The following is a 27,402-nucleotide window of genomic DNA, read 5'->3' as shown; positions in this document are numbered from 1 at the left end:
TGTTTTGTCCTGGAAGACGACTTGAGAAAACATACCTCTTGCATGACTTTACACCACAAAATGTACTCAGCCGATGAGAGAGAATGACTCTGTGACGGTAGTAGAATGATATCCCCGTCAAACATTCCCTTCTTCCCATAACGAAAATCACCCAATATTCCACAAGGAGGAGTCCCTGGAATCGCCCAATAAGCCACACACTGGGCCAAAGCTTACTGATGGAACACTTTAATGGTACAACACCTAGCTTATATGTAGTTACAAACGGTTACAATGACAATCTCCGCCCCCCCCTCACACAGTGGGGGCTCCCATACAGATTATAGGCAGACACTGTGGAGCCGACCCTGTAGACACATTTCTTAACGGTAAACACAGGTCTTCTTCACACACACAATAGATCAATTACCCTTTAAAATAGAGAGCTGGCTGGGGGTGGGACATTAACATTTCAACAGTCTGTTAGCAGAGGAATGAGTCACACATGAAATCACCTTTTACCTCTAACACACACAGCATTAAACTAGCAGGGAGAATTAAACTGAAGCATATAGGCAAAAAGTCCTTCACAGACTCCATTTTTATTTTTCTCCTGCTATCATTGGCCAACACGGTACAACACTTTATCCATGTCTTTGGTGATCTCTGATCTCCTTATGAACTGTTTCTTCCATGATGAAGATCAGCCATGGAGTATATCTGAGGTGTATATCAGGGTGTGCTTCTTCCCCACATGTCCAGCAACATTCATATACAAGACATTTCCCGCACTCATTGAGTACATTTTGTGATAAAACTCTTGTAAGAGGTCTGTTTTCTCAAGTCGTTTTCCAGGACGAAACGCATTAACCCCACCACCTATAAAGGCGGTCCTCTAGGCTTTTTAAAATAAAAAATTTAGTCATTGGCTGAGTACATTTTGTGGTGGAAGATTTCACAGACATTTAGGGATCTATTATAAAACAAATTGTATGTGAAAAAAAAGGAAATGAGTACAAGGAATATCCTTGGCGAATACTGTGTACATGATGTACTATAATGACGCTGTGACTCCTTATGTTCCATGAGATATGAAAATGTGTACTGTATTAAGCTCCTGTGTTATGCTGTGAACATGTACAATAACATTTACACTTTAAAAAAAAAATAAAACAAATTGTAGAATGAATGTGACACGCGTTCCTCCAATCATGACAAATATTGGATCATCGGCTCCATCTAGTGGCAAAAATCTGCCCCTGTGGTTTTAATACAAACCATTAACGTAAAACAGAAAATGCCACATTTGGCCATTAGATGGCCCCAAGTACCATAGAAAATATCTCCACCTAGTGGCCAAATGCAATAATTTCCATTGTAAATGAATGGAAACCGTTCGACCAGCACAGCAAATATCCTAATAGCATTCGTCTTTCCCCCATTCACACAGAAGGAATGTACATGGACTTTCCCCGGGGGAATTGCTATGCACATATTTTATGAATAGACCCCTAAATGTCAGGAGACGTTTATATAAAGATGGGAAGTATGGAGCAGATAAATGAATAGACCTCCTAGCAATGTTATTACCAGGCTGCAGCTAGGGGGAGCTCTAATGTGTGAGCACAGCAGAGTGATCCCATCTAGCTCACATTAACCCTTTCACTGTCAGATGTTTTTGCATTATTTTAGGCCTGAAGATTAGATAAAACCCCCAAACATATATTATCTGATAGCAGAGGCCCTGGAGAATAAAATGGTGGTGATTGTTAAGGTGTTCCTCGTACACAAATTCCCCCTTAATATCCGGGTTTATTTTCTCCTTTCCCCCATTTTCTATGGTGTGATCTTTTCTACAACACTTTGTTATAATAATGGAACACGTTGTGTATTGTATTGTATGACTCCGCCTCCACATTCCAGACAAGTCATTTTCCTGACCAATCGCATTTCTACCTTTTTACTATTTCCTGATTCTATGACTGTAATCTGTTTAAAAGTAAAAATTATAATAAAAAAATGTATTGAAGAGAAAAAAAAGTTGTGTGTGTCGGTGGAATGAGAAGAATTGCTGGTGGTGTTGTCACCTGTCACAGCCGTCACACCTGGTTTCCCGGCCAATGCACCAGATAAATGTTGCAGCAAAACGGCTCTTTGAGTTCTGGGAAACCAGGAATGGACTCCGGACACGGACTCCAGGAAAACAAACCTTTTATTTCACCAGGGAAAGGAGCGACTCACGCCAGGATGCCAAGTGGCCTCTTCTAGGCGTTTACAACATATAGATTTCCTCTTGTATAGACATTCCTTGGAACTTCGTAAAACATCTAAAAGCTTGTTAGCGAGTGACGTCTGCGGCTTCTCAGTTATCTGTCTAATTTATCATCTACTAAGCTGTAGACATGTGCACTGACCAAACATTTCTTTGTTTTCATTTCATTCGATTCTTTGTTTTTCGGGTCATTTGTTATGATCGAAATTCATTATTTAAAAAAACAAAAATTGAAAATCTGGAAATTCAAAATTCGAAAATCCGAAATAATAACAAATTATCGGTATCGGAATTTCCTTTCAAATTTTAAAGCGGTTGTAAACCCGCATTAAAATTTTTATTTTTTTTCCCTCCTGTAAGGCAAAAGTCATAATGAGCTAATATGCACCGCATATTCGCTCATTATGAAATACTTACCTCGGAACGAGGTGTGTAGCACTTACTTGGTCCACGCCGAGAGAGATTTCATCTTGACTCGGCGTGTCTTCCGGGTATCGCTGTAATTTGCTGGAGTGGCGATGACGTCACTTTCGCGCGTGCGGGAGATTTAAAACTCGGCAAGGTCCGGCTCCCGTGTCCTCCTCCAGCCCCACTCCGTTTTGCTGCAGTCTGTCTCCCTCCCTCCAAGTCCCCCGGCGTGTTTCTCTCTCTCTCTGTGTCCCTCGTGTTTCTCTCTTCCTCTGTGTATCCCGCCGTGTATCCCTCCGTGTTTTCCACCATGTATCTCTCTCTCTCTCCGTGTCCCCCATGTTTCTCTCTTCCTCCGTGTTTCCCGCCGTGTATCTCTCCCCTTCCATGCTCCTCCTCCACCCCCTGGAACTGTCAGGACGGAGAGCGGGGTAGGAGCCGGTAAATCCGTCTCCTTACTGCTCCGAATGGACAGAGTCCATGATCACAGACTCTGTCCATTCACATAACTGAAACATCGTAACCTGTGATTACAATGTTTCAGTTTATGAATGAAGAGAAGACGCTGTCTTCTCTCCTTTCATTTTCAGCGCAGTGTCCCTAGTCCCTTTCTCTGTCTCAAAGGGGAGATGTCAGAGGTCTGTTAAGACCCCTGATATCTCACCAAAGCCCCCCCAACAGGGCTGAAAAAATAAATTAAAAAAATAAAGAATAAAAAAACGAGAATAAAAAAAATTATTGTAGAAAAAGAAAGCATTATAAATAAAAAAAATGTAAAAAATAAAAAACAAATTGTTAAAGATAAAAAAAAATACTGACACATGTGCCGATACAAAAAAGTATCGGTATTCGGTATTTACTCTGGATACTTTTGCACCCCGAGGTTTGAACATAGATTTTGACCTCAACTGTTTCCTTAGTGATCTTTAATGAAAGACCCCCATAGCTCTCTCCCTTCTCCCACTTGAGCATACATATGGATAGACTAGTAATGTTATCACATGAACATGTATGTTATGTGTATTAGTCCGCACACGTCATATATGGTTCAGACCTCAGGTGGCATAAATCTATATTATTTTAAATTATTTTAAAAGTTTTTATATACATTTTTATATTTCAATTCCTGTTTCATATTTTAATTCATTACTACATGACCTGCATTTAATGGACCCCTGCCCTCTGCTATGGCATGTATTTGCTGCTATATTGTTCTGGGGTTACAGCCACTATCTGTATTGCAGCTCCCTTTTGTGGCCCTGCGTTCTGGCCTACTGGAATATGGCCACTCAAAAAAAAAAGAGAAGACATTTTTTTTTTCGGCACCATCTACAACAAAATGGCCGCGTCCCCACTTCCGGCGGCTGGAACATGGCCGCTGCCCCACTTCTGGCGGCGTTTTTTTCTATGAACGCTGTGCATTTCGTTTTTGGTCCCTGTTGGTGGAGACCAGACAGACGGCCAATGCCCTATCTGCAGATGAAGTTTGGGCCCATGGCATTACCCTGGCACAGGACGTCAATGAGAGTTGCCACCGAGGCTACAAGAAAATGGCCGCTGCTATACTTCCTGTGACACTCTCACTAGTGAGAGACACAAGATGCAGCTAAATCCCGTTTTTCCCCCCGTTTTTTCACTTGCAGTACTGGACAGAGAGGGTATGCGGATTGCACCCTGCTGTCCAGCGCTGTAAAAAAAAACGGACAGAAATAGAGCAACAATTTGGAAAAAAATTCAATATTTTTTACTTTTTGCTATAATAAATATCCCCCAAAAATATATAAAAAAATATATTTTTTCCTCAGTTTAGGCCGATACGTATTCTTCTACATATTTTTGGTAAAAAAAATCGCAATAAGCGTTTATCCGTTGGTTTGCGGAAAATGTATAGCGTTTACAAAATAGGGGATAGTTTTATTGCATTTTTATAAAAAAAAATAGTTTTTACTACTAATGGTGGAGATCAGCGATTTTTTTTCGTGACTGCGACATTATGGCGGACACTTCGGACAATTTTGACACATTTTTGGGACCATTGTCATTTTCACTGCAAAAAATGCATTTAAAATGCACTGATTACTGTGAAAATGACAGTTGTAGTTTGGGAGTTAACCACAAGGGGGCGCTGAAGGGGTTATGTTTCACCTAGTGTGTGTTTACAACTGTAGGGGGGTGTGGCTGTAGGTCTGACGTCATTGATTGTGTCTCCCTATAAAGGAGATGACACGATCCATGCAGCCGCCACAGTGAAGCACGGGGAAGCCGTGTTTACACGCGGCTCTCCCCGTTCTTCAGCTCCGGGGACCGATCGCGGGACCCCAGCGGCGATCAGGTTCGCAGGTCTCGCGGTCCCGGTGCTTCGGACCAGGTCGCGTGCCCGCAACCCACGGCTGGGTAGATGTAAAGGACGTACCATTACAGCCATCTGCCCAGCCGTGCCATTCTGCCGTCGTATATCGTCGTGCGGCGGTCGTTAAGTGGTTAATCAAGGTTCAATAGAGGGGTGGAGGGATAGGGGAGATTCAGGTACCTTGCTTGTGGATCACGGGTACAGTCTTAGACCCATAGGACAAATCGGTTCCACACTGGATTCAGCAACTATCGGATAGGCTTCTCTCACTGACCTAGCAGCCGGTGCGAAGCTCGTTCAAAGTCTCTGCCACAGACTTGATGAGTGTCGTCGAGTCGTCACACAGTCCTCTGCCACAAGGTCATGCAACCACACACTCTGCAAAGCTCCAAAGAAAGCACACAGTCCACGTGCCAGGATCTTTCAGCCAGGCCGGCAGCACAGTGAGGTAAATTGGGCTCCAATTGAGTCCCCAATTGTTTGGCTTCTTCCCGCAGGCAAGACAGCACAGGACCATCCCTGGACCAGTAGGCCCCAAAAACTCCTGGGCCTACTCTCAGCTGTGGAGCCTCGGGTCAGCAGGCCCTGAGACCCGAAAATATTGATAACACATCCCTAAGGCTAGGAGGGCCATCCGGTCAGGATCGGAAGACCCCGCCCCCCAAGCACCCTCCCCCAGAATGCACAGCAGGCAGACCACGCCCACTGGGCTGCTTCTGGGAAGAAGGCACTCAATACACCCAGCCAATTGCCATTCCGACCTTGACTCCTGGTGACAGCGACACCCACAGTCAAGTGGAAGATGTGCAACACAGCAGAACTCGAACAGAAACCCACAATTTGGCATAATATTCTGAGCCAACTACAGCTCAGATAACTAAATTTACAAAATAGCGCCTACTCAACAGGAGCTACATATAGGATTGTGAGAATTTCCATCCTATTCACTAAGAAGCTGAAGAAGATGTCCATGATGTAGATGAGGGTCACATATAGTATGAGCAGCATCACCCTTCACTCTGTAACCAAGACCTAACCTGGCAATGCCCAGAATGATACCAATTAGTCTCTGACCAATCTCACGGTTTGGATGGAATTTCTCCTTATATCAGTGGTCAGTGTAGTGGCCCCTTCCATTGGTGACCAATGGGAGAAGGACCCTCTTATATGTCATCAGTGGGAAGTCTGCCCTCCTTACAGATCATTGATGTCAATTGTTACTGAGAGACATAAATTGTCCATTGCTCAAGGAACCCCTAGAACCCTTTGGGGGAACCCTGGCTGAGAAAGGCTGGACTATGCAGTAATATATTTCTCTCCCCCTTGGTGGGAGTGGAGATGTCCCATCTATAAGGATAAACAATACATACACACACAGCCAGGGGCGGACTGACAACTCATGGGGCCCCCGGGCAATAGAAGATTATGGGGCCCCTCTGGCTTACAGATGGCCACCACGCCAGGAGGCAGTGCAGAGGCAGGGCAGCTTAAATCTTGGGATCTTCACATTAAAAGCATGTCAGTTTCGGACATATCAGGGACAGATCTAAAAAAAACACAGATTTTTACATACTGTCCCTGGTTTTACTGAGCCTGGCAACCCTGATGGGGCCCCCTAGTGGCATGGGGCCCTCGGGCAGTGCCCGAGTGACTCAATGGTCAGTCCGCCCCTGCACACAGCACAAGGCCGTGTTCACACTACGAGACGTTTCTCAGGGCTGCAGTTCCTCTGAGCTCCACAAGGTGGTGATCTTCTCACTTCTACCATAGAGAAAGGAAGTCTCTATGGAAGACAGGAAGTGATGTCAGCGTCAAACAGGAAGTGATGACAGGTATAAATAGGAAGTTCCGGGTGAGAGGTGAGTCGGGAGGAGGTAGTGAGGAGACATCTTTGGAATCTGCAGCAGAGGAGGTAATAAGATCTTATCTTCTATTTATACCCAGTAACCCCCGTCATGTCCGTCCTCTTCCTCCATAGTCACTGTGACATCTTTTATCTCCAGCAGATGATAATACACACATATATAGTGTGGAGACCTAGATTAACCCCTTCAGGGGCAGAACATCCCACCTATCACCTTCTCACCTCCTCCGTCTATATTAATGGATTATACCACTTTTATTGGGGATGGGGGTTTCTATAGATATAAAGGGATAGAGGGGCCTGGACACTAAAACCATTACAAATGCTAAATGTAATGTTCCTTTATGTGTAATCCCACTGGGGGTGGGGGTGGGGGGGCTGTTCTTACATGATAGAAACCCTCATACAGTGGCGTACTAACTATGGGGCGGGGGACGTACCGCACCGGGTGCCACACGCTGGGGGTGTCAGGCCGGGGGGGGGGGGGGTCTGTATTGTAGGGGGGTGTCTGCATTGTAGGGGGGGGGTCTGTATTTTAGGGGGGTGTCTTTATTGTGGGGTTGGTCTGTATTGTAAGGGGGGGGGTCGGTCTGCATTGTAAGGGGGGGTCTCCACTCTAGGGGGTGGGTCTGTATTGTAGGGGAGGGTTTGCACTGTAGGGAGAGGAGTCTGCACTGTAGGGGGGTCTGTGTAACATGCAGGGGGTCCAGAACTGTTAGGGGGGGGGGGTGTCTGTGTAACATACAGGCGTCTAGAGCTGTGGGGGGTGCAGTGTAATAGAAAGGGGTCCAGAGGTGCAGGGTGCTATGTAATGTAAATGGGTCCAGTGGTGTAGGGTGCTGTGTAATGTAAAGGGGTGCAAGGTGCTGTGTAATGTAAAGGGATCCAGAGATGCAGGGTGCTATGTAATATAAGGGGTCCAGTGGTGTAGGGTGCTGTGTAATGTAAAGGGGTGCAGAGGTGCAGGGTGCTATGTAATGTAAGGGGTCCAGTGGTGTAGGGTGCTGTGTAATGTAAAGGGGTCCAGAGGTGTAGTTGTGGAGAGGGGGTTATACAGTAGTGACAAAGAGATATTGAAGGATATAGAGGTATGCAGGGGGCACAGTGGGGTGTTTTTACATTTTACAGTGAGGAGTGCCAGATATAGGATCTGCCCCGGGTGCCAAATGCTTTAGGTACGGCCCTGCCCTCATACACCCCCATCATAATATTGTACAACCAGTACAGTCCAGATCATTCTCTCTTATCAATTGTTCTACAGGTAACCTGTATACATCACATGACCAATGAGGATGGAGGAGTACCGGAGTCACATGACTGAGAAGATACTAAACCTCACCCTGGAGATCATCTACCTGCTGACCGGAGAGGTGAGGATTCTGGGAGGTCACATGACATCACTCTTATCTCTATTAATAATACAGACCTGACCGGAGAGGTGAGGAGGATTCTGGGATTCTAACATTATATTCCTATTGGTTCTCCAATACAGAGATTTCCTCTTGTGAAGTCAGGTGATCATATGACCATCACAGTGCCTCCATGTGACTCCCTAAAACCTGAGAGACACAACATGGAGAAGATTCTAGAAGTCACCAAGAAGATGATGGAGCTGCTGACAGGAGAGGTGAGCAGGATTCTGGGAATTCTGGGACATTATCCAGTAACAGACAAGGGGTGTGTCTGGATGGTGACTGTATCATTGTGTGTGTCAGGTTCCTATAAGGTGTCAGGATGTCACTGTCTATTTCTCCATGGAGGAGTGGGAGTATTTAGAAGGACACAAGGATCTCTACAAGGACGTCATGATGGAGAATCAGCCGCCCCTCACATCACCGGGTAAGAGGAGACTTTATTGTAAAGGAGAGAGCAGTACGGAGGCTCCACCTAGATCCCCCATCATTTGATAAACACATAGAAACAATGGATTCAGTCAGTGTGTGTGTTTCCTACAGATGGATCCAGTAATGGGAACCCACCAGAGAGATGTCTCCGTCCTCTGTATTCCCGGGATTCCACACAGGAAGGTCACACCATCCCCCACCATCATCAGGTAGATGAGGAACAATTATTGGTGGTTATGATTTATACACAAACATGTTTAATATAATGAATGTTTTATTATATATTCAGAGTGGAAACCTCGGGGATGATAATATTGATATTAAAGAAGAGTATAAAGAGGAGGATGAGGAGTATGGAGTGATGGAGGAGTTTTCAGAAGGACACAAGGATATGATGGAGCCACCTAATACCAGGAACCCCCCAGAGAGATGTCCCCATCCTCTGTATTCCCGGGATTCCACACAGGAAGGTCACACCACCCCCCACTGTTACAAGGTTGGTGGGACGGAACATCTAGAACATGGACTGGTGGAGATGATGTGTGGATTTTGTATGTAAGTTTATATCTTACAGATGATATTCTCTATCATTTTCTTGGTTTAGAGTGGAGATCCAATCGATATAGAATTTGAGGTGAAATCAGAAGAAGAAGAGACGTATGTGAGGGGTGATCGGCAGTCTATGGAGGAGGATGGAATAACGGGGACATTTATAGAGGAGGACACTCCTACAGAGATCAGCACAGGTGGGTCATTAACACTAAATCCATTCCTCCACCCATACTGCTCACTGATTGGTCCAGAGTAGGGCGGGGACTGGGTGATATCAGCCTGTAATCCCCTGGTCACCGTCCTGTATTTCTCTCGGATAATCTTCCTTCTCTGTGCTGCAGACACAATTCATGTCTCTAGACTGGATTTATGGAGATTCTGGGGTTCAGCTGGCAGCAAAATGTTGATTTTCACCATTGGGTTTGCTTGACCTAGACACCTGGGGTATGTACCTTGTGTCTTCTGCCCCATGCCCGGGTCTAGTGAGATCTCTGACAGAACAATTCTCCCGGGGGTTACTTGCTCTGTTATTTGCTGGCTGTGCCGGGTGGAGGGATATGTCTGTATAGTCTCAGACCCAAGTCACTAAGTGCAGTCTCAGGAGATGGGAGGCAGCGGTGTGGGATCTCTACAACTTGTCTCTAGTAAATATTTCATCTGCCACTGATTACTGAATACCAATATCATGAGTCCTGACCCCTGCACTATATACTCTGTTGTACATTACATGCTCCTGACCCCTGCACTATATACTCTATGTCAGGGATATGCAATTAGCTGTAGACTGACAGCCGCAAGCATGACACCCACAGGCAGAGGCATGATGGAACTTGTAGTTTTGCAACAGCTGGAGGTTCGCTAATTGCATATCCCCGCTCTATGTTGTACATTACATACTCCTGGCCCCTGCACTATATACTCTATGTTGTACATTACAAAGGAGATTGGCCAAAGGCAGGGTGCCTTTGGCCAATCATGGCTCAGGGGGACTAAGTCTGCGCCCCACACTATATAAGGCCTCCTGCACATCGGCCCTGTGTAGTGTGTTGTTGGCGTGGACAGAGACAGAGTGTCATTTAGATTGAGCAGGCAGGTGATTCAGTTAACTGCAGTGCATTAAATTATTTATATATACAGTCTCCTACATATATATATATCCAGTGTAGCTAGATATGACTGCAGGCCGTTCCTGGTGTACTTTTTCTAATATACTTTCAGGCAGGCAGGTGATTCAGTGAGCTGCAGTCCATTAAATATATAAACAGTCTCCTCCTACATTTATATATCCACGGCATTCCAGTCTAGCCACGCCTATATCTGACTGCAGGCCATTCCTGGTGTACTTTTTCTAATAAACTTCAGGCGTTGTTTTGCTAATCAAAATTTACATCATGTCCGGAGGGCCACCAAGGAGAGGCAGACGCTCACAGGCCACTTAAAGAGGACAAGCAGGCTCTGTGTCTACAGTGCTGGTCGTGGACACGGTGCATCCTCGGCACGTGGCCGTGGGGCACGCTTGTCCCTTTTTTTTCGGCAGCTGGCCCTGTTTAGCCACAACATACAGAAGAGTTGGTGGAGTGGATAACAAAGCCATCCTCATCCTCTGTCACCCAGGCTCAGAGTAGTTTGCCTGCCAAAGCCAAAGCGGCCTATTCCATCGGCTCCATGTCATCAGTCAATCCTTCCCTAGCCCCACCATCATGCACAGAGGAGTCCCCCGAACTGTTCAACCACAGTGTCAGGTACATGCTCCAGGAGGATGCGCAGCGTTTTGAAGGCTCCGATGATGGTACCCAGGTTGAGAAAGGGAGTAACGTGAGCCTAGAGAGAGGGGGTGCCCAAGAAGGACAAGAAACTGGCAGTCATGTTCTCCCAGCTGCAGCATACTGCCAAGTTTGCTCCAGTGACGAGGAGGGAGGGGATGATGAGGTCTCTGACTCTACTTGGGTGCCTGATAGAAGAGAGGAGGAGGAACATCTCCAATGAGGCAGAATGCCCTCCAGGTGGCAGCTTAAGGGCAGCCACCCTATTGCCCTATTGCCACCCTATTGCATCACACCGCAGAGCAAAGCATGTGCAGGGCAGGGCACTGCTGACTCCCCACGTATTTTGAAAAGCTCTATTTTGACACGTGTGCAGCAGATCGCACCGTTGCTGTTTGCAACATATGTCAGAAGCGTATCAAGCGTGGCCAAAACAGCAGCCGCTTGGGCACCACATGCTTGTCCAGACATATGTCGACCTCCCATGCAGTCCGTTTTCAACAGCACTTAAAAGACCCACATCAAAGAACAAGGCGGACCTCTCCTTGCTCCTCATCAGCTGGGATCTCCAACCTCACTATACCCTCAGTCCTCTCAGAAACCTGCACTGAGAGGAATGAAGGTGTAGAATTAGGTGTCCCAAGTACTTGTGGGAAATCTGCTAGCTGTACACCAACATCCGATTGTAGCAGGCAAATTTCCCTACCCCTGTTGCTAATACCTAGAAAGAAATTTGGTCCCAGCCATCCACATGCTCAGCGTCTGAATGCTAGCTTGGCCAAATTGTTGGCACTGCAACTGCTGCCTTTTCAGCTGGTAGACTCTGCCCTTTTTGTAAATTTGTGGAATGTGCGGTACCTCAGTGGCAGGTTCCCAAACGCCATTTCTTTTCATGGAAGACCATTCCGGCTCTCTACCAGCATGTGGCAGGCAATGTCTTGGCCTCGTTGGACAGGGCAGTCAGCAGTAAGGTGCATATTTCTGCTGACTCATAATCCAGCAGGCATGGACAGGAATGTTGGCTTTCTTTCACGTTGCACTGGGTAACTCTGCTGGCAGCTGGGAAGGGTGCAGTATTGTTGGAGCTTGTTCTGCCACCACGCCTCCAAAATGCTAGTAGTGGTGATTCTGCCACAGCTGTCTCCTCCACTCCCTCCTCTTCTTCCGCTGCAGATTTGTCCTCTGAACCAGCGATGCTCCGTACACGTTCAAGGGGCTACGCAAGCACTCAGGCAGAAAGATGCCATGCGGTGCCTAAGTTGGTCTGCTTAGGGGACAGGAGCCACACTGGGGCAGAGATTCTGTCAGCTCTGCAGGGGCAGGCTCAGAGGTGGTTGACGCCACGCCATCTTCAGCAAGGAATGGTTGTAGGCACCAACCTACTCTCCGCCCTCCGACAGGGATACTTGACCCATGTGCCCTGTTTTCAGGAACTTATTCACCCTTCGCAGAGGGAGCAGAGGATGAAACTTCTTTGGCTGGCCTTGCAGAAAGGTTTGTGCAATGCGTTTCCAGAGCCTGGGAGGTTACAATTTCCTGGTGCTGCACAACGTGTTGCTGAGGCTTCGTTCAGTCAGAGAAAGAGCGGTGGAGAAGGTGTCCGTCTGACGATGCCTTCAGACAATTCTTCAGTCCGCAGCCCCAAGGTCTAATCGGTTCCAGCAACCGTCACCAGTGTCTGAATTAAATGGTGCAGGAATATCTAGGGGCAAGATCAGACTTGGAGACCTTTCCAACAGAAAATCCTCTGGGTTACTGGGTCTTGAGGATAGACCACTGGCCAGAGCTTGCACAATATGCAATTGAGCTACTGGCCTGTCCTGCATCCAGCGTTCTTTCTGAACGCACATTCAGTGCTGCTGGAGGCTTTGTAACCGATCACAGAGTGCGCCTGTCCACAGACTCTGTTGATCGGCTCACCTTCATAAAAATGAATCAGTCTTGGATCACCAGCTACAAAGCACCTGATGCTGATGTAACCAATTGATTTTTCTATGGATGTGGGATCCCTTGAAGACTGCCTATGCTGAGTGACTATCCTATTATGCTAAGTGACTATCCTATTCCTCCTCAATGTTCATGTTGATAGCTTCTAAGAATATTTTTGTTTCAGGGCACTACCACCACCGCCTAAGGCCCAATTTTTCTGCCCCTGTTTAACAGGCACACGTAATTACAATATCTGCTCTAATATTTCACAGCAGGGCTTGTTCCAGCACCCATCAAGAGTAACTGTGAGGGCTTACAGTGTTCTGGTACCACCAACACCTAAGGCCCAATTTTCTGCAGAGTGTATAGTATATACAGGCGGTCCCCTACTTTCAAACGACTCCTACTTGCAAAACAAAAGGAGACACCAGGAAGTGAGAGGAAATCTACCCCTAGGAAGGGAAATTCTCTTCTGTAAGGGTTGATATGGGAAAAAGGTGTCTCCTCTCCACTGATGCTTTATCACCAATCCTTGTGTAATGGAACTATGTATTCTGCCGGGACATTTATAATCATCATGCAGTGAGGCATACCAAGGGTTAATTGTAGAGTGACTTTTGGGCACAGATTGAGCCAGGAGATGGGGTGGCAAGTGAATCATAATCCATGTTTGCAGGATGTCTGGAGATGTCTCAAGTTGTTGGCTATTCAATGTGGGGACACATTCTGTTGAAAGGTGTTAATTGCATCTACCCCTAGACATTTCATTGTCCCTTGTGTAAAGGTGTTATGTATGCTAAATACTGTTTATGTGTGGAATGAACTTATCGGAGACAGAACGTCTGTCTAGAAATGTGGATTGGAAGGAGATCATTGTGTTTGAGTTCTGGTAATAAAGGAATGTTTATAATTGGCTCAAAGAAGGTGATTGAAGCTTCCCCACGGTGTGATGTGTGGGTGGGGACAGTTTGATTGTTCATGTGCCTTGAATACTGTATAAAATCTCAAGATGAACCATTAAAAATCAGTCCTGCTTGACTCTGCAAAACGTAGCCCCGTCTCGTTTCTTGAAAGGGCGTTCGATGGGATATACCGGCGGTACCTGCATATCGCCACTTGCCAGGGAAAAGGACTTCTCCAACGGCTGATACCCTCTCACTACATGGGTAGCCGTTACATTGGTTGGCAGCAGCGGGATGGTCCTTTTATCCAAAGAGCAAGTGCTGAATGGAGTCGCAGTACGCCAGGCTGAAAAGATCCACACTAAAAGATGACATGCTGGAGCTGGACGAAATGGATGGATCTATGGAAGGAACGGAGCCCCTTGCACCGGTCAGCGAAGAAGATGTAATTACTGGGATTGTACAGCGGAGATTATCTTTGTATCCAGAAACGTCTGTGGAACTAATAAACCAGCTGTTCCGGGAAGCAAGGGAGGAGATACAAACTAAGAGGGGGACAAGAACTGGAACTGGTAAGAGCGAGACAGCCCATTACACATGCAGTTCCTACCCCCCCCACCCGCGGCTACAGGAAAGAAAATACCGTTCACTGCATTTAAAGCTTTTGTAGAAAGTGAGGAGGAAATCGATGGATATTTGGCGGACTTTGAGAGGCAGTGCTCACTACACCAGGTACCACCAGACCAATGGGTCACTATTTTGTCGGGCAAAGCCAATGAAGCCTTTCGGGCTCTTGCACCAGAGGATATTTTACAATACCAGCAAGTTAAAAAGGCGCTGCTAACCCGATACGCTGTAACTCCAGAAGCCTACCGCCGTCGCTTCCGGGAGTCCAAGAAGGGGGCTGTGGACTCCCACATGGAATGGGCCAACCGGTTACAAAGGGTGGCATCCCTTTGGGTCCAAGGGTGCAAGGCCAACACCAGGGAGGAAGTATTGCAGCTGTTCCTAATGGAACACTTCTTCCAAGACCTGGCCGCAGACATACAAGACTGGGTACGAGATCGCCGTCCCGCTAACTTAAACGAGGCGGCTCGGCTAGCAGATGAGTACGCAGAAACAAGGAAAGTAAGCCAGGATACTACACGGCTGGCTCATGAGGTAGAACCGCGTACTCCAACCGTCACCCCACGCCCAGAGTTTCGGGCTCCAGTCCCACCAGGACCACCACGCCCTCAGGGGCCTAACAACTACCCCCGGGATTTGTCGAGGGTGACGTGCCATCACTGCAGCGACACGGGACATATTGCTCGTTATTGCCCTCTGAGAGCTACAACTACCAACTGGAGATGCACAACACCCAACACAGAGGTCACTCCATCACGTCCCTCTGCGGCCCACTGCCTAGAGACCGAGGTGGGCCCTGAGGAATGTCTGGGAATTTTGTATGAGGCAGACCCAATACAAGCTGCCTCTCCAGATAACCGTCAGCATCACCGTCAGGAGGTACGGGTGAATGGACAAGTAGCACAAGGCCTAAGAGACACTGGGACTACAATCACGTTGATTCAAAAACATCTGGTAAAGCCAGAGAACGTGTCCACTCGCACAGTTGCCGTCCGGGTCGCAGGGGGTGCTGTATTTTGCGTACCCACCGCCCGGGTGCACTTAGACTGGGGAGCCGGGTCAGGAAAGACCACAGTTGGTATCATGGACAACCTACCTGCTGAGGTTGTGCTGGGCAACGACATCGGCCCTCTGACTTCGGCTTATTTGCCTACACCTGCTGCTGCTTGTCCCGTGACCACCCGAGTTGCTGGAATCAACTCGCTTGCTGCTGAGACCCGGGTAAGACTACCTTCCCCGACATGTACTGTAGATCCGGCACAATATCGCAGTCTAAAATGGGAATGTGACAAGTTGGCCAGTGAGAAATCGGAGATGCAACGACACTATGTCATGTATTATGAGATGTCCCGTGGCTTTGAAATGCACAAACAGGCAGAAATTGTCAAAAGATTAAATGGGATTTGCATCCAGGTGGTGCCTTATCTGTCCCAAGAGCATCGGCAACAGGTTTTGGGAGCCATTGAGAGGGCAAAGCAAGTGACTGTTCCAGAACTGAATTCCATTATTCACCTTCGCCCTCAGCTACCGACCTGGTAAGCCAGATGGCAATGCGGATGGTTTATCCCGGCAAACTGAACTTTTACCCTAACAGCAGACCGGACATCCCCAAGTTGACCCGAAAAGGATCAATCCGGGTCTGCCGGAGTGTTCCACAAAAGGGGAGCAGTGTAACAGACCTATGTATTCTGCCTGGACATCTATAATCATCATGGAGTGAGGCATACCAAGAGTGACTTTTGGGCACAGATTGAGCCAGGAGATGGGGTGGCAAGTGAATCATAATCCATGTTTGCAGGATGTCTGGAGATGTCACAAGTTGTTGGCTATTCAATGCGGGGACACATTCTGTTGAAAGGTGTTAATTGCATAGACTCCTAGACATTTCATTGTCCCTTGTGTAAAGGTGTTATGTATGCTAAATACTGTTTATGTGTGCAATGAACTTATCGGAGACAGAACGTCTGTCTAGAAATGTGGATTGGAAGAAGATCATTGTGTTTGAGTTCTGGTAATGAAGGAATGTTCATAATTAGCTCAAAGAAGGTGATTGAAGCTTCCCCACGGTGTGATGTGTGGGTGGGGATAGTTTGATTGTTCATGTGCCTTGAATACTGTATAAAATCTCAGAGTGAACCATTAAAAATCAGTCCTGCTTGACTCTTCAAAACGTAGCCCCGTCTCGTTTCTTGAAAGGGCGTTCAATGGGATATACCGGCGGTACCTGCATATCGCCACTTGCCAGGGAAAAGGACTTCTCCAACGGCTGATACCCTCTCACTACATGGGTAGCCGTTACACCTTGTTTCCCTAATAACCCCAAATTTTCAAAATCCAATTGTCATTGTGACAGAAAGTGAGGTGAAATCTTCTGAACACGGGGCGCAGACAGCAAAACAAATGTTACAGGGGTGATAACCCTTCCCCATGTTTTCCAAAAAGCTTCAAAATAGATTTTTTGGCTGGAGCTACACTTACAAAATGTACCAGTTCCAAATTACAAACAGATTCAACTTAAAGCGGTGGTTTACCCTCTTTTACAAGATACTGTCTATTTAAATGTTCTGCAAAAACAATGACCAGACAAATTTTTTTTATTTTTTTTTGGAGTCCTCCTTACCTGTTTTCAACTCGATGTTTCGAGTTGCTGTCAATCAAAATCCCCCGCGGGGAATGGGCGTGTTAGTCCATTCTCCCCCGTCCTGTCACTCCAATTTGGGAACTCCTCCGTCGACGCGCTGTCCTGTAATCGCGCGACATCCCGTCGGCGCTTACCTTTTGCTATCAGCTGCTCAGTGAGTGTTCTGAGCTGCAGCTGATAGCTTAGCTAGAAGTAGGCACAACGGGGCGTGAACTTCTTACGCCGGCCGTTGTTATGGCAACCATGCAGTGTTGACGGCGACGCTCGCCGTCAACACTGCACATGCGCGGGATAGAGCGGTGAATGTTGGGAGGCCAGCATTCACCCTCTCCCGGAAGAAGACCCTGTCGGCTTCACTATGCCCACAGGTAAGATGGAAACGTCCATCGCCTCGGGATCAAAAATATAATTTAAAGAAATACAGCGCATAGGACGGCTTAACGAGTGGGACACTCTGTTAGTGCTTGATTAAAGGTAAGAGCTGTGGATTAGACAAAAAAAAAAACGATATCCCGCGGAACCACCGCTTTAAGAACAAACCTCCAGTCCCTGTCTTGTTTGTAACCCGGGGACCGTCTGTATACTGCTGTTCAGAGTATATAGAGCCTGCGGGCCCTTTTGATTGTTCACGTTCGGGCCCCATAAACTTTAACAGTGTTCGAATGTTCGCACAAACTTTCAGTCCATTCGCTTGTTATGCCGCGAACCGGGAGGTGTTGGGCTCCTCCCTACTCACTGGACTTCCAGATTCAGTGGCCACAGAATCTCCTGAGCTCTTCTACAGCTAACCCGCTGTATATTCCTCAAGTGTCACCCCCGCTATCCTGCTGGGCCCCTGGCTTGGCATTTACTGATGCTCCTCAAGCGTCACCCCTGCTATCCTGCTGGGCCCCTGGCTTGGCACTTACTGATGCTCCTCAAGCATCACCCCCGCTATCCTGCTGGGCCCCTGGCTTGGCATTTACTGATGCTCCTCAAGCGTCACCCCTGCTATCTTGCTGGGCCCCTGGCTTGGCACTTACTGATACTCCTCAAGCGTCACCCCTGCTATACTGCTGGGCCCCTGACTTAGCACTTACTGAAGCTCCTCAAGCGTCACCCCCGTTTTTCCTCTCAGTTGGAATCCAATCCTGCAGTCCCAACCCTGCGCTGCTTCTCTTACTCCTGGATAGGCCTCAGGCTTCCGGCCTAGCAACCCGGGCAACATAACACACGTCCACCCAGACAGCCTTCCAGGTGGCACAGAACCTCGATCACCTGACTCCACCCAAATAAATAGGCTCTCCCAGCAGGCCAAGGGACCAAAGAAACACCTGCTAATTGGCTGAGACACCCCATCCATTCAGAATCCGACCTTGCTACCCCCTTGTCTATCTAGTGCCACCTAGTGACAGAAGAGAAAATGTGCAGCCATCCGAAGTTAGAGAGAAATCAGTAGATCTAACAATAAGCAAGGATAACTACCACCTGGTGAACTCAATTATTAGCCACCCTTCCTAAACACCAGGGTGCTACATGTTCATTACATACTCCTGACCCCTGCACTATATACTCTGTTGTACATTTCATACTCCTGACCCCTGCACTATATACTCTATATTGTACATTACATACTCCTGACCCTCGTCCTATAATCCCCTCATCACTGTCACTCCTATAAAAGACAGTTCTCGTTGTTTCCTCACTCTCTGACTAAGGTCCATGAATAAAGAAATGATCTGGTAGGAGATCAGAGGACCCATTTACTAGTTACCTTGAGGGGGGAATTGTAAGATCCTCAGAGAAAAGCTACCTGATGTGGGCGGAGTCCTAGTTTAGGGGAACCAATCAGCTCATGTCTAGTAATAATCTTTGTATTTCTATTTTAGTAGATGGACGGGAGATGAGGAAAACCTCAGAGGATTGTCTCACTTTGTCTCCAGACTGTAAAGTAGAAGATGAGGACATCACACAGTATAGTCCAGGAGAAAACCCGACTACCTCAAATGTCCATCCGGCACCACACAGTGTAGATGGACCATCGTATTTCTCTTATGCTGAGGAACCTCAGACTGTGCGGGACGGTGCCGGACCATCGTATTCCTCTTATCCTGAGGAACCTGAGACTGTGCGGGACGGTGCCGGACCATCGTATTCCTCTTATCCTGAGGAACCTCAGACTGTGCGGGACGGTGCCGGACCATCGTATTCCTCTTATCCTGAGGAACCTCAGACTGTGCTGGACGGTGCCGGACCATCGTATTCCTCTTATCCTGAGGAACCTCAGACTGTGCGGGACGGTGCCAGACCATCGTATTCCTCTTATCCTGAGGAACCTCAGACTGTGCGGGACGGTGCCGGAACATCGTATTCCTCTTATCCTGAGGAACCTCAGACTGTGCGGGACGGTGCCGGACCATCGTATTCCTCTTATCCTGAGGAACCTCAGACTATGCGGGATGGTGCCGGACCATCGTATTCCTCTTATCCTGAGGAACCTCAGACTGTGCGGGACGGTGCCGGACCATCGTATTCCTCTTATCCTGAGGAACCTCAGACTGTGTGGGACGGTGCCGGACCATCGTATTCCTCTTATCCTGAGGAACCTCAGACTGTGTGGGACGGTGCCGATAAGAAGTTTCCCTGTACTGAGTGCGGGAAGTGTTTCCGTTTAAAATACCAGCTTAAAGAGCATAAAAGATCTCATACAGGTGAGAAGCCTTTTCCCTGTCCTGAGTGCGGAAAATGTTTGTCAAGTAAGTCCTATCTTTTTAGACATCAGAGATTACACACGGGGGAGAAGCCATATTCTTGTCCTGAGTGTGGGAAATGTTTTGCAGATCAGTCCCATTGTTCCAGACATCAGAGGTCTCACAAGGGGGAGAAGCCTTTTTCCTGTTCTGAGTGTGGGAAATGTTTTGCAGTGAAGGTCAATCTTTCCAAACATCAGAGATCGCACACAGGTGAGAAGCCGTATTCCTGTCCTGAGTGCGGGAAATGTTTTACATCGAAGGCCAATCTTTCCTTACACCAGACATTGCACACGGGGGAGAAGCCTTTTTCCTGTCCTGAGTGCGGAAAATGTTTTTCAAGTAAGTCCTATCTTTTTAGCCATCAAAGATCACACACGAGGGGGAAACCATATTCCTGTTCTGAGTGTGGGAAATGTTTTGCAGATGAGTCCCATTTTTCCAGACATCAGAGATCTCACACGGGGGAGAAGCCTTTTTCCTGTTCTGAGTGTGGGAAATGTTTTTCAGAGAAGGGACATCTTTCCACACATCAGAGATTACACACAGGGGAGTTGCCTTTTTCCTGTTCTGAGTGCGGGAAATGTTTTCAAGTGAAGTCCCAACTTTCCTCACATCAGAAAACTCACACGGGGGAGAAGCCTTTTTCCTGTTCTGAGTGCGGGAAATGTTTTTCAGCTTGGTCCACTTTTTACAGACATCAGAGAGTGCACACAGGTGAGAAGCCATATTCCTGTCCTGAGTGTGGGAAATGTTTTTCACAGCAGTCCAGTTTTTCCGCGCATCAGAGATCTCACACAGGGGAGAAGCCTTTTTCCTGTGCTGAGTGTGGAAAATGTTTTTCTTTTAAGTCCAGTTTTTCTTCACATCAGAGGTCTCACACAAAGAAAAAGCTGTATTCCTGTCCTGAGTGAGGGAATTGTTCCTCACTGAAGTCCTGTCTTCCTGTACATCAGGGGTCCCACACAACCCTCGAGGTGTATTAGTGAGTGCGGGAAATGTCTTGTATATGAATGTTGCTGGACATGTGGGGAAGAAGCACACCCTGATATACACCTCAGATATACTCCATGGCTGATCTTCATCATGTAAGAAACACTTCATAAGGAGATCAGAGATCACCAAAGACATGGATGAAGTGTTGTACCGTGTTGGTCATTGATAGCAGGAGAAAAATAAAAATGGAGTCATTACCTCTCATTGGCTGAGTACATTTTGTGGTGGAAACTCTTGCAAGAGGTCTATTTTCTCAAGTCGTCTTCCAGGACGAAACACGTTAACCCAACCACTTAAAACTCGGTCCTCTAGGCCTTTTAAAATAAAAATAGTCATTACCACAAAATGTAGAGGCCTTTTAGGTGGTGGGGTTAACGTGTTTCGTCCTGGAAGACGACTTGAGAAAACAGACCTCTTGCAAGAGTTTCCACCACAAAATGTACTCAGCCAATGAGAGGGAATGACTCCATTTTTATTTTTCTCCTGCTATCAATGGCCAACACGGTACAACACTTCATCCATGTCTTTGGTGATCTCTGATCTCCTTATGAACTGTTTCTTACATGATGAAGATCAGCCATGGAGTATATCTGAGGTGTATATCAGGGTGTGCTTCTTCCCCACATGTCCAGCAACATTCATATACAAGACATTTCCCGCACTCATTGAGTACATTTTGTGATAAAACTCTTGCAAGAGATCTGTTTTCTCAAGTCGTCTTCCAGGACGAAACGCGTTAACCCCACCACCTATAAAGGCGGTCCTCTAGGCTTTTTAAACTAAAAATGGAGTCATTCCCTCTCATTGGCTGAGTACATTTTGTGGTGGAAGATTTCACAGACATTTAGGGATCTATTATAAAACAAATTGTAGAATGAATGTGAGACGCGTTCCTCCAATCATCACAAATATTGGATCATCGGCTCCATCTAGTGGCAAAAATCTGCCCCTGTGGTTTTAATACCGACCATTGAGGTAAAACAGAAAATACCACATTTGGCCATTAGATGGCGCTAAGTACCATAGAAATTATCTCCATCTAGTGGCCAAATGCAATCATTTCCATTGTAAATGAATGGAAACCGTTCAACCAGCACAGCAGATATCCTAATACCATTCATCTTTCCCCCATTCACACAGAAGGAATGTACATGGACTTTCCCCGGGGGAATTGCTATGCACATCTTTTATGAATAGACCCCTAAATGTCAGGAGACGTTTATATAAAGATGGGAGGTATGGAGCAGATAAATGAATAGACCTCCTAGCAATGTTATTACCAGGCTGCAGCTAGGGGGAGCTCTAATGTGTGAGCACAGCAGAGTGATCCCATCTAGCTCACATTAACCTTTTCGCTGTCAGAGATATTTTTGCACATTTTGGGCCTGAAGATTAGATAAAACCCCCAAACATATATTATCTGATAGCAGAGGTCCTGGAGAATAAAATGGTGGTGATTGTTAAGGTGTTCCTCGTACACAAATTTCCCCTTAATATCCGGGTTTATTTTCTCCTTTTCCCCATTTTCTATGGTGTGATCTTTTCTACAATACTTTGTTATAATAATGGAACACGTTGTGTATTGTATTGTATGACTCCGCCTCCACATTCCAGACAAGTCATTTTCCTGACCAATCGCATTTCTACCTTTTTACTATTTCCTGATTCTATGACTGTAATCTGTTTTAAAAGTAAAAATTATAATAAAAAAATGTATTGAAGAGAAAAAAAAGTTGTGTGTGTCGGTGGAATGAGAAGAATTGCTGGTGGTGTTGTCACCTGTCACAGCCGTCACACCTGGTTTCCCGGCCAATGCACCAGATAAATGTTGCAGCAAAACGGCTCTTTGAGTTCTGGGAAACCAGGAATGGACTCCGGACACGGACTCCAGGAAAACAAACCTTTTATTTCACCAGGGAAAGGAGCGACTCACGCCAGGATGCCAAGTGGCCTCTTCTAGGCGTTTACAACATATAGATTTCCTCTTGTATAGACATTCCTTGGAACTTCGTAAAACATCTAAAAGCTTGTACATACGAAATAAAATAATTCATTTGTTGCGACACAGAGGGGGTCGTATATAGGCACTCGAATGTAGCTGTTGACTTCGATATTTGGGTCGGACCAAAAGAGCACTACGAGTTCCAATAAGAGAACATGTCCAAATAATCCTCAAAGGCTTCGACAAACATAGTGTATCGAGACATTTTGCCACCCACCATAATAAAGATCCGACACAGCTGAATTTTTGGGGTATAGAGCCTTATGCGGAGGTAGCCATAAAGTTAGAACACAAATAGCTAGATTCACAAAGACCGCCCTAACCTTGCGGCGGCGTAGTGTATCGTGTTTACACTACACCGCCGTAAGTTAGCGAGGCAAGTACATGATTCACAAAGTACTTGCCTGCTAAGTTACAGCGGCGTAGCGTAAATCGGGCGGGCGTAAGCGCGGCTAATTCAAATTCGGCTGAGGGGGCGTGTTTTATGTTAATGGGGGGGGGGGTGACCTGACCTGATTGACGTATTTTACGAACGGCGCATGCGCCGTCTGTGTACATATCCCAGTGTGCATTGCGGCAAAGTACGCCGCACGGTCGTATTGGTTTCAACGTGGACGTAAATTACGTCCAGCCCTATTCACGGACGACTTACGCAAACAATGTAAAATTTTCAAATTTCGACGCGGGAGCGACGGCCATACTTAACATTACTATTCCAGCTATTTGATGGAATAACTTTAGGCCTGAAAGTACGTTATGTAAACGGCGTATCTTTACTGCGTCGGGCAAGCGTACGTTCGTGAATCGGCGTATATACTCATTTACATATTCTAGGCCGACCACAATGGAAGCGCCACCTAGCGGTCAGCCTAAAAAATACACTTTAGGATACGACGGTGTAGGACACTTACGCCGCTCGTATCTGAGCCTAATTTAAGCATATCTGGTTACCAGAATACGCTTAAATTTGCGTCGGCGCAGAGTCAGACTTAGGCTGGCGTATCTACTGATACGCCAGCCTAAGTGTTTCTGAATCTAACTATGAGTCAGCTAGAATCTCGCTGGATATTTACTAGGGTTAGCAGCCGGTGCGAAGCTTGTTCAAAGTCTCTGCCACAGACTTGATGAGTGTCGTCGAGTCGTCACACAGTCCTCTGCCACAAGGTCATACAACCACACACACACACACTCTGCAAAGCTCCAAAGAAAGCACACAGTCCACGTGGCAGGATCTTTCAGCCAGGCCGGCAGCACAGTGAGGTAAATTGGGCTCCAATTGAGTCCCCAAATGTTTGGCTTCTTCCAGCAGGCAAGACAGCACAGGACCACCCCTGGACCAGTAGGCCTCAGAAACTCCTGGGCCTACTCTCAGCTGTGGAGCCTCGGGCCAGCAGGCCCTGAGACCGGAAAATATTGCTTACACATCCCTAAGGCCAGGAGGGCCATCCGGTCAGGATCGGAAGAAGCCCGCCCCCCCCCAGAATGCACAGTGGGCAGACCACGCCCACTGGGCTGCTTCTGGGAAGAAGGCACTCAATACACCCAGCCCATTGCCATTCCGACCTTGACTCCTGGTGACAGCGACACCCACAGTCAAGTGGAAGATGTGCAACACAGCTGAACTAGAACAGAAACCCACAATTTGGCATAATATTCTGAGCCAACTACAGCTCAGATAACTAAATTTACAAAATAGCGCCTACTCAACAGGAGCTACATATAGGATTGTGAAAATTTCCATCCTATTTACTAAGAAGCTGAAGAAGATGTCCATGATGTAGATGAGGGTTACATATAGTATGAGCAGCATCACCCTTCACTCTGTCACCATGACCTAGTCTGGCAATGCCCAGCATGTTACCAATTAGTCTCTGACCAATCTCACGGTTTGGATGGAATTTCTCCTTTTATCAGTGGTCAGTGTAGTGATCCCTTACATTGGTGACCAATGGGAGAAGGACCCTCTTATCTGTCATCAGTGGGAAGACTGCCCTCCTTACAGATGATTGATGTCAATTGTTACCGAGAGACAGAAATTGTCCATTGCTCAAGGAACCCCTAGAACCCTTTGGAGGAACCCTGGCTGAGAAAGTCTGGACTAGACAGTAATATATTTCTCTCCCCCTTGGTGGGAGTGGAGATGACCCATCTATAAGGATATACAATACATACACACACAGCACAAGGCCGTGGTCCCACTACGAGACGTTTCTCGGGGCTGCAGTTCCTCTGAGCTTCACAAGGTGGTGATCGTCTCACTTCTACCATAGAGAAAGGAAGTCTCTATGGAAGACAGGAAGTGATGTCAGCTTCAAACAGGAAGTTCCGGGTGAGAGGTGAGTCGGGAGAACAACAAGAGAAGACATCTTTGGAATCGGCAGCAGAGGAGGTAATAAGATCTTATTTTCTATTTACACCCAGTAACCCCCGTCATGTCTGTCCTCTTCCTCCATAGTCATTGTGACGTCTTTTATCTCCAGCAGATGATGATACACACATATATAGTGTGGAGACCTAGATTAACCCCTTCAGGGGCAGAACATCCCACCCATCATCTTCTCACCTCATCAGTCTATACTAACGGATTATACCACTTTTATTGGGGATGGGGGGTTTCTATAGATATAAAGGGATAGAGGCGGCTGGACACTAAAACCATTATAAATGCTAAAAGTAATGTTCCTTTATGTGTAATCCCACGGGGGGGGGGGGGGGGGGCTGTTCTTACATGATAGTACGCCACTGTATGAGGGTTTCTAACTATGGGGCGGGGGACGTACCGCACCGGGTGCCACACGCTGAGGGTGTCAGGCCGGCGAAACCCCCCCCACCCTCTACGACTGAAGAGGACTTTGTTAGCGCGGAGACAGCGGGCGGCATGGCGGTGACAGGGAGGCATCAGCAGCCCTAACAGTGACAGGCTGAAGCCTGGCTTTGTGGGGGCGCGGGCGGGGTCTGTCGGCACACCCGGGACCCGGCCGTGGCTCTTATAAGTCTCGGGTGTGACTGTCTCGCAGCCGAGCAGACCGAAGCCGCCTCCCCCTCCTCCTGTGTAGTGTAGTCTACAAGTGCTGTGTGTGCGGCACGCTGATCAATCGAGCCGAGGTGCACAGCATTACGGGTCTGAAGGGGGGTTTCTGCATTGTAGGGGGGGGGTCTGTATTGTAGGGGGGTGTCTGCATTGTAGGGGGGTGTTTTTATTGTGTGGTCGGTCTGTATTGTAAGGGGAGGGGTCGGTCTGTATTGTAAGGGGGGGGGTTGGTCTGTATTGTAAGGGGGGAAGTCGGTCTGCATTGTAAGGGGGGTCTGCACTGTAGGGGGTGGGTCTGTATTGTAGGGGAGGGTTTGCACTGTAGGGAGAGGAGTCTGCACTGTAGGGGGGTCTGTGTAACATGCAGGGGGTCCAGAACTGTTAGGGGGGTGTCTGTGTAATATACAGGTGTCTAGAGCTGTGGGGGGTGCAGTGTAATAGAAAGGGATCCAGAGGTGCAGGATGCTGTGTAATGTAAATGGGTCCAGTGGTGTAGGGTGCTGTGTAATGTAAAGGGGTGCAGAGGTGCAGGGTGCTGTGTAATGTAAAGGGGTCCAGTGCTGCAGGGTGCTATGTACTGTAAGGGGTCCAGTGCTGCATGGTGCTATGTACTGTAAGGGGTCCAGTGCTGCAGGGTGCTATGTACTGTAAGGGATCCAGTGGTGTAGGGTGCTGTGTAATGTAAGGGGTCCAGTGGTGTAGGGTGCTGTGTAATGTAAGGGGTCCAGTGGTGTAGGGTGCTGTGTAATGTAAGGGGTCCAGTGCTGCAGGGTGCTATGTACTGTAAGGGGTCCAGTGCTGCAGGGTGCTATGTACTGTAAGGGGTCCAGTGGTGTAGGGTGCTGTGTAATGTAAGGGGTCCAGTGGTGTAGGGTGCTGTGTAATGTAAGGGGTCCAGTGCTGCAGGGTGCTGTGTAATGTAAGGGGTCCAGTGGTGTAGGGTGCTGTGTAATGTAAGGGGTCCAGTGGTGTAGGGTGCTGTGTAATGTAAGGTGTCCAGTGCTGCAGGGTGCTGTGTAATGTAGGGGGTCCAGTGGTGTAGGGTGCTGTGTAATGTAAGGGGTCCAGTGCTGCAGGGTGCTGTGTAATGTAAGGGGTCCAGTGGTGTAGGGTGCTGTGTAATGTAAGGGGTCCAGTGGTGTAGGGTGCTGTGTAATGTAAGGGGTCCAGTGGTGTAGGGTGCTGTGTAATGTAAGGGGTCCAGTGGTGCAGGGTGCTATGTAATGTAAGGGGTCCAGTGGTGTAGGGTGCTGTGTAATGTAAGAGGTCCAGTGGTGCAGGGTGCTGTGTAATGTAAGAGGTCCAGTGGTGTAGGGTGCTGTGTAATGTAAAGGGGTCCAGAGGTGTAGTTGTGGAGAGGGGGTTATACAGTAGTGACAAAGAGATATTGAAGGATACAGAGGTATGCAGGGGGCACAGTGGGGTGTTTTTACATTTTACAGTGAGGAGTGCCAGATATAGGATCTGCCCCGGGTGCCAAATGCTTTAGGTACACCCCTGCCCTCATACACCC

The 27,402-nt window shown here is 47.4% G+C and overlaps 1 protein-coding gene across 1 annotated transcript in view; it reads left to right on the top strand.

Annotated features, from left to right (window-relative positions):
* LOC120910649 overlaps window positions 1-27,402 on the top strand; it is a 176,483-nt gene that overhangs the window by 92,676 nt on the left and 56,405 nt on the right. The window contains exon 10 of the mRNA XM_040322403.1: window positions 19,868-20,623. Coding sequence (XP_040178337.1) covers window positions 19,868-20,623 — 756 coding nt within the window. The remainder of the gene's footprint in view (window positions 1-19,867; window positions 20,624-27,402) is intronic.

The sequence above is a fragment of the Rana temporaria genome, chromosome 8, assembly GCF_905171775.1.
Source record: "Rana temporaria chromosome 8, aRanTem1.1, whole genome shotgun sequence".
NCBI classification, from domain to species: domain Eukaryota; kingdom Metazoa; phylum Chordata; class Amphibia; order Anura; family Ranidae; genus Rana; species Rana temporaria.
The sequence above is the reverse complement of the archived record's forward strand: the minus strand, read 5'-3'. Positions and strand labels throughout refer to the sequence as shown.